At 44.1% G+C, this 11,340-nt stretch overlaps 1 protein-coding gene across 2 annotated transcripts in view; it reads left to right on the forward strand.

Moving 5' to 3' along the window:
- ccdc13 (coiled-coil domain containing 13) overlaps positions 1–11,340 on the forward strand; it is a 13,410-nt gene continuing 2,070 nt past the window's right edge. Inside the window, exons 1-15 of one of the 2 annotated variants that reach the window (XM_063219316.1) lie at positions 1–119; positions 572–782; positions 893–1,059; positions 1,200–1,342; positions 1,532–1,612; positions 2,105–2,218; positions 2,586–2,690; positions 3,210–3,365; positions 3,961–4,137; positions 4,854–5,060; positions 5,727–5,791; positions 6,121–6,198; positions 7,834–7,965; positions 8,201–8,367; positions 9,186–9,291. In XM_063219316.1, coding sequence (XP_063075386.1) covers positions 574–782; positions 893–1,059; positions 1,200–1,342; positions 1,532–1,612; positions 2,105–2,218; positions 2,586–2,690; positions 3,210–3,365; positions 3,961–4,137; positions 4,854–5,060; positions 5,727–5,791; positions 6,121–6,198; positions 7,834–7,965; positions 8,201–8,367; positions 9,186–9,291 — 1,907 coding nt within the window. In that variant the 5' untranslated portion in view covers positions 1–119; positions 572–573. The remainder of the gene's footprint in view (positions 120–571; positions 783–892; positions 1,060–1,199; positions 1,343–1,531; positions 1,613–2,104; positions 2,219–2,585; positions 2,691–3,209; positions 3,366–3,960; positions 4,138–4,853; positions 5,061–5,726; positions 5,792–6,120; positions 6,199–7,833; positions 7,966–8,200; positions 8,368–9,185; positions 9,292–11,340) is intronic. The other variant, XM_063219317.1, reaches the window with a different exon arrangement.

Raw genomic sequence — 11,340 nt, forward strand, 5'->3', positions numbered from 1 at the left:
GAGGTGTCAGAATACAAATGCAGAAAAGGAACGATGTCAAGCTGGAAAAAAACATTCATACATTTAAAATAATGTAAATTGTGTATTGTAGTACTTGTGTTTTCTGCTTTTGTGATAAGGTAAGCTTACAATTATGTTGACCTCTGTCCACACAGGGAAGAACTGCTTTTTTAATCGCAACTTCATCTAGTTATCTGTTCTGCGACGCTACGTAACCTGAGGAAGATTGTGTTACATTGTAGCTCTAGACTCCAATGTAGTCTAATTCAGATGCCATAACAGTATCCCGTCATAAAAAGAACTGTAGTAGCCCAACTCCAAAAAGAGAGACATGGAAGTCAATGGGTAGTAGCCATCGCTACGCTACGGCTGAACGAACAAGTTTGACAGCTGCTTGGCTACAACGTAGGCCTAACGCATATGGTTGAGATACTAAATTAATGGAAGTGTGTTGTAGGCTAATTAATCGTTATGCATGTAATCTGTTGCACAAGTAACCCCAGTAACGGCACTGAGGAGGATCTATAATTGCTATGAATTGCATTACAAAGCCTGTGTTTTGGTTGCACAGCGATGGAGGGGGACCACGATGAAATCAGGGAGCACCTGAAGATGCAGTTCCAAGCTCTGCAGGAGCAGCAAGAGAGACGACTCCAGCAAAGACTTGAACAAAAGAAGAGAGACGTGGACAATGTGCCTACTAGGTCTTCCTCACAGACTTTGCCTGGCCTGGAGGAATTACAACTGACAGGACCAGACACAGATAATAATATTGATATAAGGTGGTTACAGTCACAAGACCAAACTCTACTAGAGTTAGAGTCACCTGATTCTTGTTAGGCCCGTGTTTTACTTTGCTTTTGTCTAATAATTACTCCAATACATCTTGCAGAAACACACCATTGTATAGAGTGTTGCAGAATGAAAATGAGATGTTGCACGACCAACTGAGGGAGCTCAAAGATGAAAACGGAAGAGTCCACAAATTGCTACTCCAGCAAGACTTTGAAATACAGTTCCTGAAAAAGAAAAGAGAGGAAGAGCGATTGGCACTAGCAGGTGGGCAATGAAATAGCCTAATCATTTGTAAATTACATTTAACTCGAGAGCGACATATAATATATGTATTTCAAGTTTATAGGCCTACATACACTAAAATAAACTGAATGTCATTCTCTTGTTATCCCTATCCCACACAGGTACAGCAGGCGTGGCAGGAGATGCTGCTGCTACAAAGATTGTAGAGCTGTCAAAAAAGAACAGAGCGCTCACCGTTGAAATCGAGAAAGAGAAGGCCAAAACAAAGCAATTTACCAACCGAGTAACAGAGCTGGAGAAAGAGGTACTGTGAGAAGCTGTCAAATACACCATCACAGTTGATTATTGCAGATATTTTGTGTTGCTGATACATACATAACAGAGTGTGGAAGTGTGGACCGGTCTATGGTTTTCTTTCAGGTATGTGTGCATGAAATGCATCTATCTGGAGTTACCGGTATTTCATAATATGTGCCACATTCTATTTCCACAGTTACACAATGCCTCCCTGATTTTGCCTCAGACTGATGCAGATAAGAGTAAAAAGACAAGAGCTACAGAGGAAAACCATGGGGTAATGCATTTTACATAAAGTGAATGCTGTTTCATATCCGTAGTGTTGACACAACACAATGATAGACAGTAATTGCTTGATACATGTTTCAGCAGCATGCTTTTTGTGTAGTTAGTTACCACTGTCTTAACAGCACTGGAACTCCCTGGTTCATAAAGTAAGGTTCCCCCAACCCCTATTTGCTCTAACCAATGCACTGAATATGGGGGTCTTAATTTGAGTGGATCTGTTTGTTCTAATTCCCTTTCACGCTTTGACGCAGGACCTCTATTATACTGTAAGCTGGTTGTTGTCAACATGGGAATGACCATTGAGTCATTGAGTCAGATCGCCCGGTTATCCCATCTGCACTAAAGGCTACATGGGTAGCCTAGATTAGCTGATTACTGAAACCCCCTGCATTTATGCAAGACAAATTAAGTAATTTCTCCTAAAGTTAGTCTGACCACTGCTGCTGTTGAATACACTGTATGATGTCCTTTGCCCTAACAGGCAAACCCAGTGGTGAAGTCCCTTCAGGACAAGCTGTCAGCCGCCCAATTCAAAATGACTGAATATCGCAACCAGATCCAAGCTGTCAAACAAGAGCTGAAAGTGGCCCACAAGGTTTGTTTTTACATCATTTAAAACTCTGAACTGAGCTGACTTAATCAATGTACTTAAACTGTAAAATAGCAGCAGTTTTTGCACACTTTTGGCCAATTTTAAATCAAATGACCTTTGTTTGCATGGCATTCATCCTGTTTGAGCATACGATAATTCTACTACATTGGCATCACTGGCTTCATGTCTGTGATCATTGAGAGAGTTTCTGGGAATTGCATAAACTTGCACTTATACCTTTGTTTATGAAAATAATAGCTTTCATATAAGGACAGTGTGTGTATTTGTCTCATTTGTTAATTGTGTATTTTAATTCAGTGATGTAACAGTCATTTTATATCCCCATTGGTGCTGCTTCCTTGAACTCTAGGTTCTAAGCAGTGAGGTGGGGGAAGATGTCAACATTCAGCAGTTGCTAAGCAGTCCAAGTAGCTGGAGAGGACGTGCTCAACAGATACTGGCCTTGCAAAACAGAGTATGTCTGTCCAGTTTTTTCATATAGAGTGGAAAATATAATTCATTATTTCTTTCTTTCTTTCTTTCTTTCTTTCTTTCTTTCTTTCTTTCATAAACACATATGCACATACACACATACTGTACATACACCAATGTCTGTGTGTGTGTCGACACAAAACTTGAGAATGGAAGTTCTAAGAAGGGTGTGAGAGGGGTTTAACGAGGCTTTCAATGTCCCTGCACTTTACTGTACTGTACCGTGCTGTACTGTACTGTACTGTACTGTACTGTACTGTATTGCACTGCACTTTACTGTACTGTACTGTACTGTACTGTACTGTACTGTACTTTACTATGCTGTACTGTACTGTACTGTACTGTACGGCACTTTACTGTACTGCACTTAACTGTACTGTACTGCACTTTACTGTACTGCACTTAACTGTACTGTACTGTACTGTACTGCACTTTACTGTACTGTACTGTACTGTACTGTACTGTACTGTACTGTACTGTACTGTACTGTACTGTACTGTAGGTGCGAGACCTGGAGCAGCAGCTGGGCCAGAGGAAGCAGCCGGGAGTCCTGACCCTGGAGGAGGAGATGCTGGGACTCAGGGGCCAGCAGGGGGCAGTGGAGAGGAACCTCAGCCACATTCGCTCTATGGAGAAGGAGAGGAAGGAGGCTTTAGAGGTACCGCTCCAGGGATAAATACCATTCAGATTTAAATAATAAGCAACAAGCATTTCATTTGCTGTGGTTTTTTTTTTGTGCCAAGATCTAGGTGAATGCAACGCAAAAGAAGTTGTTGGGGAGAGATGTGTTAGTCAGGACTATGTGACAGGAGACAAGAACAGCCATGAAACAATTTAACAAGACAATCAGCATTGTAATGAGAGTTTGAACACTTGGTTATGTTTAGTCTTACATACAGTTTTAGTCTCCCGAACAGGTTGAATGATCTGATAAAGAAAGTCTAAGTTGTTTAATTATATGGGGTGTATTGTTCCATGTGTGGCCACGTGTATCCAAGTGAAAAGGTTTTTGTCTGCACATATTCTATTGTTTCCTGTTTTCCATCATTTGTATGTGAAGAAGCCAGATAGGCTCTTCATCCAATGTTTGTTGAATTTCATACCTGGATGAAATTTCATTGGTGATCTAAAAAAAGACAAAAAACAAAAACAAATAAATCTTCTGGTTGACTATACAATTGCACAATTATGCAGTACCGTTTTCCTAGTGATGGCTTTCAATTTCTTTGTGTGTGTTCCCCGGACCTTGGCAGAAGATAACGGAGGAGTATGAGGCCCTCCTCAAAGACCAGGAGGAGGTGAAGAAGAAGCTGGAGGCCTCCAAGGCCAGGAACCGTGTTCTGAGCATGGAGGTGAAGACGCTGAAAACCCAGATCACCACCCTGGTGGAGAAAGGCAAACACGACGATGAGCTGGTGGATGCCCTACTGGTGAGAGAGCGTAGTGTGGCTGTTGGCGGTTGTCCTAAAGCATGAATAGCAATAGCAATATCAATTGTATTAGCACATTATCATACAGAAGAGAAGGAATCGTGTGGCACGGCTGTCTCCACTGTACATACACTAGTACATGCCTCTACTCTGTGAATGGTTGCCAACATTACAGTTTATTACTGAAATACTTTACTCTACAAAACAAGCAAGCTTTTTTTCTAGAAGAAAAAACCTTGGTCTTCTCCTAAACATTATTTTCTCATTTTATGAGAACTGAATCATGGTACATTGTGCACAAAAGGGCCTTACTTGTCCTCCAGATGATGATGTGCTGCATGGCAATCAGGACAGGCATCTCTGAGAGGGGCAGGAGTGTAATTCAGTGAAGCACCTTAGATTAGGCCTGTGATTCGAGACATGTCTTGATTAAGATCCAGCAACCTTGTCCTTGCTCTAATTCACTCTCTCTCATGCTGCTTCTCTCTCTCTCTCTCTCTCTCTCTCTCTCTCTCTCTCTCTCTCTCTCTCTCTCGCTCTCTCTCTCTCTCTCTCCTTGTCTTTCTCTTTCTGCTGTCACTTGTTGAACACACTCTGTTTCTCTGTCTCTGTTCTTCTGTATTTGTTTCTCTTTCTCTCTCCTCCCCCTCTCCCCTCTCCAACCCCTATCCTCCCTCTTGTTTTCCTTCCCTTTCCCCTGTGACCCGTGACAACAGAAGCAGCAGGCCCAGCTGCAGGGGGTGCTGAGCCGCCTGAGCCAGCAGGACGAGCAGCACACGGAGGCGCAGCAGAGCCTGGGCAAGCAGCTGAGTAGCGAGGCCCAGCGCCACGGCTCTCTGGTGCAGCAGCTGCAGCGCATGGTGGCCGACAGGGAGGCCAAAGTCAAGGAGCTGGAGGAGGAGATTCGCCTCCTGGCCCTCAAGGTTACCATACACACATAACACACGAATAGACTTTTTTTTTAGAAAGCATGTAAGTTAATGTGTGTTTGTATGCAGATGTGTCTGCTATATTTTATTTTATGTCTGCCTGTATGCAGATGTGCTCGTTTTGACTTTGCCATGTGTAGTGTGTGTATGCGAAGGCTGCTACTAGGAACCTGAATTTCCTTCGGGATCAATAAAGTCACTCCATTATGGAGTCTCCATATCTCAGGGTTGCCTTGTTTTGTGCTTGTGATGTTTTAGTGGCTAGTGTGTAAGGCCAGTATCGTGTTGTCCATGAGACTGCTGAGCATTATAGTCATGGGCATAATGTTAAGTGTGGATGGTGGGGATGTGTCCATACCACTTTTGAGATAAACCTAGCTTGTCCTTGCCATTTTTTCACAAATAGAATGCTAAAATAGCATACCCGGACAATTTGCCAAACAATAGTTACCGGTATGTTCCCACCACTTTCCAAGCCACACTTACACCTTTGCTGATAGTTTAGAAGCATGCAGTCTCTATAACTCCGTATCTTCAGGTTGGGTTCTTGTTTTTGTGTTGTATTGTTTTGCTAGCATCAAAGTTGTGTCGGTCATAATAAATACTGCTAATTGCCAATGCCAGTATTTAAGAGACATGTTCTTACTTGCTGTTCAACAGAAAAGAGAGGATGCTGAGACAAAGGCCACCGTTTCATCAAGAGCGGAGAGTGTTCGCAGATCAAGGTCAGCACAATATTTCATTCATTCGGAGACATAATCCTCACGGCTGAATTATACATTTTAAGTTAGAACATGTTAATCACTTTGTTTCGTCACTTTTTAATAATTTTGTTTCCAAGCACAAAATCTTTGGAGGTGACTTGAACTCACTTCCTTTTTTTTGTTAGCATCGGCATTCCAGCAAAGGTTATAGAGCAGAGAGTTTCGCAACGTTGGCAGCATAAAACACTTTTGAAGCAGTCATTTAAATTGCCATGACTTGTTCAGAATTACTGCTGAAAGTTGCCTGTCCTTTGTAATAAATTGTCTGCTGGTGTCTCTAACTTTGCCAGCAGCGCAGTCTCTTCTCTTGGACACAAGTTGGTTGAAAGTGCTGCCAGTCTACCAGCAGGGGGCAGTGCTGAAGCAAGGTTAGTGACCAGTGCTGTTCTGTCTATGCCGTTTGTTCAGTGCGGCTTCATTATTTCCTCGCTGCTCTTCTAGAAGTAGTAGTGCAAATACAGTTAAATAAATATGATGGCTTGCTTACCATTGCTGTACTGTTTTGGCCTGTGTATTTTGCTTTATGAGTTACATAATGCAATTATTGTCATATTAATAATGCAGTATACATCCAAACACACCCTGAAAGCTCAAATCAAACAGGATTAAACAAATGTTGTAAGTCTGTGTCAGACTATGGCGAACCAACAGACTTTATTTAGCATGACAATTATTTAGCATGACAATTTCCCGATTATGATTCCCTTACATATCACCTAATACATCTCTCCTCTGAACTGATCTCTATCTACCTGATACCTAACCATTTGGTACAAGTCGGGTGTCAGACAACTGTAGGATTGGAAAAGAAGCAATATACCGTAAGCTAGCTGTTGCTACCTGAGTGCACGTGACTGTGAATGGACATACAGTAATAAAGCCTGTTGCTGGGCCCGTGGTCCCTGAGGTCCTTAGCTACATTACAGCAGCGCTGTACATCTCTGCAGCCACACAAGTAACCAGCGCTGATCAGTAAAGGGCAGACCTAGGCAGTGCACAGGGGACCCATGTGATGTTGTGACACTGAGCCAAGCTGACAGGAAGGGGAGGGCAGTGTGCTTCTGGGCCTTCCCCAGGGAGTTACAGAGCACAGGCATGCTATGACTCTCACCAGTGGGAGAACAAGCAACACAAGTCAGATGATGTTTCCACAGTGGTGGGCTAGTTTATAATAAGCCGTATAGGATATATTTTTCACTCCTGTGTATGTATGCTTTGGATGTTTGGTCAGAGTGGTGTGGTATGCAATATGCTGTATTGCCATGTTCCACTAACAGGCTATCTGTAAATTGGGGGGAAAACTTCGATTGATAGGTATTGCACGTCTGAATTGTAATTTGAAAACTGTCTAGACTGCAAAGTAGCAACATGAGATAGACACAGTCATTGTACTGGCTAGTGTGCTGAGTTAATTAAGATGAAGCTTAATGAAGCTTGGGACTGGGCACGAGTGCAGGCTATGGGCTAATGGCGATTTGCAATATCCCGTCGTCTCTCCCTCTGATCTTTTCTGACTTTGATAAATTCTTGCTGCGATCCGTTCTGACTGAAATGATAGAATTATTGTTGGTCTTTTCATGAAGTTGCTCGTTTTATACTTAATGAGATGGCACGAGAAAGCACAAGGGTTACTTCGTCACACACCAAAATGAAATACACCCTTTTCACTGCATTAAACAGAATGCTTGGCCAAAAAAGCCCATTCTACATACCAGCCATTGTGGCTGGCCAAAGCAATAGCACCCAAGAGTGCATAGTCCCTCATTCAGACAGGTGATGCCAGATCATGAAGGCAAAGACATGGGATTTACCATAACAATATCTCAATGCAATTCATGTATTGTTTAACTTGTCAATGCCTGCCCATTGACGAGCAATTGCTGTGTGCGTGCGTGTGTGTGTGTGTGTGTGTGTGTGTGTGTGTGTGTGTGTGTGTGTGTGTGTGTGTGTGTGTGTGTGCGTGCGTGTGTGTGTGTGTGTGCGTGTGTGTTTCATCACTGCAGCCATAATTGTCCGGGCTGCTCTGCCAGAATAAAGTCCCTGCTGGCCCAGTGTGCTGAATACAAGGCGCTGAGCCAGGCGGCTGGTGTGGAGAGGGACAGGCTTCTGGAGCTGGCCAAGGTGCAGCACGGCAGGTGAGGCAGAGCTAAGGTACAGGTGGCCCCCTGATAAGAGAGGAGCCCCGTGGGGCAGAGCCTCTCCTCGTTACATGGAGGAGAATACAATGAAACCTGCAGGGTGGCATGAGGAGATGTTGCTGTGCGAGTGAGTGTCTTGTGGGATGATCTGTCAGCTTCTTGTCTCAGCTCAGCTCAGCTCCGCTTGTCTCGTATTGTCCTGTGTGCCTCGTCGTTGTTTTTGCCGTGCCAGGGAGGAGGACGTGCAGCAGAGGTGTGCGGAGGCGGAGCAGAGGCTGCGAGAGGAGCGGCGGCGGGCCGTGGTGCTGGAGCAGAAGCTGGAGAAGAGCAGGCTGGAGCTGGGCAGGACGGCCGCCGCGGGCCCCCACAGAACACCCAGCAAGGGCAGGGGTGGTGGTGGTGAGTGATGGGATGGGATGGGGTGGTGCCGGTCTGGGGAGAACTGGACTGTTGCGGAGGTGTACACTGAAGTGTGTATGATTGTTTGTGCTTGTGTGTGTGTGTGTCTGTGTTTGTGTGATACTTTATGAATATGTGTGTGCATGCTTGCATGCGTGCCTGTGTGTGTGTGTGTGTGTGTGTGTGTGTGTGCGTGTGTGTGCGTGTGTGCATGTGTGTGTGTTTGTCTGACTGTGAATATGTGTGACTGAGTGTGTCTTGCCTTTGTATGTGTGTGTGTGTGTGTGTGTGTGTCTGTGTGTGTCTGTGTGTGTCTGTGTGTGTGTACTGTGTGAATGTCTGTGTGTGTGTACTGTGTGTGTGTTTGTGTGTACTGTGTGTGTGTACTGTGTGTACTGTGTGATTGTCTGCGAGTCATTGTCTCTAAGGAATGCACTGATCTGTACCTTCTCGTTGGTCTAATTTACTGCTTGTCTAAAGTATGTTATATCCTGTATATATAAGCTAAACATTCTGTTCTGTTACACTGCATTACATTACTTTAGCGAGCACTTTTGACAATGGGTAACAGCTACTAAATGGACAGTCAACTTTGTAAAAGCCTGAGGCTATATTTCCTACCAGTGTTTTATTGACGTTGTCCATAACTCAGATGATTAGACCACAACCATCGCACCACTTTAGCGTAAAGAGCCTCACAGATAAATTTGTATGTGTTTTAATTACATTATTGCTTTGAAATATTTTATGCTAAAATATAACACAAAAGGCAGTGACACTGAACACACGTGTGTCTGATGTCCCTCTTATTGACACAGGTCTGTCCTCGAGCACCGTGGGCCTACCGGACAGACAAGACGACCACTCCCCCAAAGGGACAAACCCAAGCCAGGAGGAGGGCCATGTCAACGAACTCACCATCCAGTACGCCACTACACTACACTTGCCTTTAATTACACTTGTCTGTTGGGGCCACAGGGGTTGAAAGGACGGCAGTGTGCTACTTGCATGTCAGCCTTGCTGAGCTTCTGAGAGAAGCTGAGCATGTCTAGTTGTTAGCACATTATTTAGACTTAGAAACTAAACCTTCAGTCTGATGTGGACTTGGCAACTCTGCCGTTTGCTTTCATGTGTTTACAGATTTGAAAACAAAAATGTGGTGTATGGCTGACGTATGAAGTACTGTAGGCTTTGATTTTGGATTTGAAGAGATACTGGGGTTTGTACAATAACAGGGCATTTTGTGGAGGTGAAGGCCGACCCGAACACTATGCTCTCTCCGCTCAGCTGCAGGTTTGCTTTACAGTCACAGTGTGAGTCACGAAATGAGTGGTGTTGCAGTAGGTTGTCAACCAAAAGTAATGAACTCCGGGGCAGCTCTAAGGCTCTTCCTGTGCAGATGGCAGACTGTTTCCACTTTCAGCTCTGCTAACTATACAAAGTGCAAAATATAGATCTTCAGAAGTATCGCAGCCTTCCTGTCAAAGATAAAGCCAAATTCCGACACCAACTCAAACTCTGCTCTAAGATCATTGGGCTGCCCAGAGCACACCTGTTCCAGGAAGCTCACAAAAAGAATATGCTCAGACTGGCCACATACATCTCCACTCACATCACGCACATCCTACACCAAGAATATCAATTATTACCCTCAAATAGGAGTTTCAGAGTTCCCTTCTTCAAGTGCAATAGATGCAAACATTCCTTCACACATCAATCACTTCTTCTGTTGAGTCTACAAGGAGATAATTGTCCTCATGTTATGCATGTATGTACATATGTATGTCTGTACATAGGTCTTTGTTCGCTATCTTATGGTTATCTGTGACTGGCTGTGGGTTAATGTGGTCCCAGGCTCCATGTTTTGTTTGTGGCTATGCTCCACATGCATGGTACTAATGCGCATGGGCTGTACTGTCTTGTCCTTTGAACTTGCCTTGTTCAGGGATGCAAAATGAATTTCAATGAAAAACTGACAATAGAGTGATATTGCATTGTATTGTAGAAGTGCAATATGTGTACCCTCTGTATTTTAATTTGAAATGAAGGGGGCACACATAAGGGTGCACATACTGTAGTCACTTTGTGTTCAATAATGGCACTCTACCGTTGAATATACTGTAGCTTGAAAGATGGTGAAATGTCCAAGGAACAGACAACCTGCTTGGTAGGTGTCCAAGTCTACACACAGTTGACTTGGAATGACGCATTGGCGCTTGTATGGACATGCTAACAAGACTCCTGCCAGGGCCATTGGGAAGGCTGTGGTTGCACCTGTGCCATGTGCTGCAACAGAGTGGTGTACTCTGATGCCTAATTGGTTGCTGTCATTCTTGGGCTCGTGTTCTGCCTCTTGTGTAGAGTAATTACAGCGGGCTCAGCCCACTGCCAGAACTCCCCTTGGCTTTGGGATGAAATGACTTTGAAGTCTTTTCCCCTGTCTGACACACCACACGAGTCTCTCTCTCTCTCTCTCTCTCTCTCTCTCTCTCTCTCTCTCTCTCTCTCTCTCTCTCTCTCTCTCTCTCTCTCTCTCTCTCTCTCTCTCTCTCTCTCTCTCTCTTTCTCTCTCTCTCTCTCGCTCGCTCGCTCGATATTCTGGAAAGAGGCTGTAGTGGGGATTGAGATGAGAGACACTGTGGACCTCCCCTTCTAAAGGCGTGAGTGTTTTAGCTGGAGAGCGTGTTTGAAGGGGAGATGGCAGAGGATCAAAGGACGTGAACATATTGCACCTGTTACAAGTCATTGCCACCATGTTATCACATAGAAATTACAACCCTGTGTTAGAAACCCTGGGGACAGCTCCCAATTAGAATGATTACCATATAAGTAAGCATAATGTTACCTGAGCAAAATTGGTGTGTAGTCTGTGAAGTCTTGTTTTTTGCTCGCTGGAAATTTCCACTGAAATTCAAATTAAATCTGTGACATGGCTACATGCCTGTCCAAGAACTGATCCATAGGGTTTGCTGG

Source organism: Engraulis encrasicolus, chromosome 16 (genome assembly GCF_034702125.1).
Source record: "Engraulis encrasicolus isolate BLACKSEA-1 chromosome 16, IST_EnEncr_1.0, whole genome shotgun sequence".
NCBI classification, from domain to species: Eukaryota; Metazoa; Chordata; class Actinopteri; order Clupeiformes; family Engraulidae; genus Engraulis; species Engraulis encrasicolus.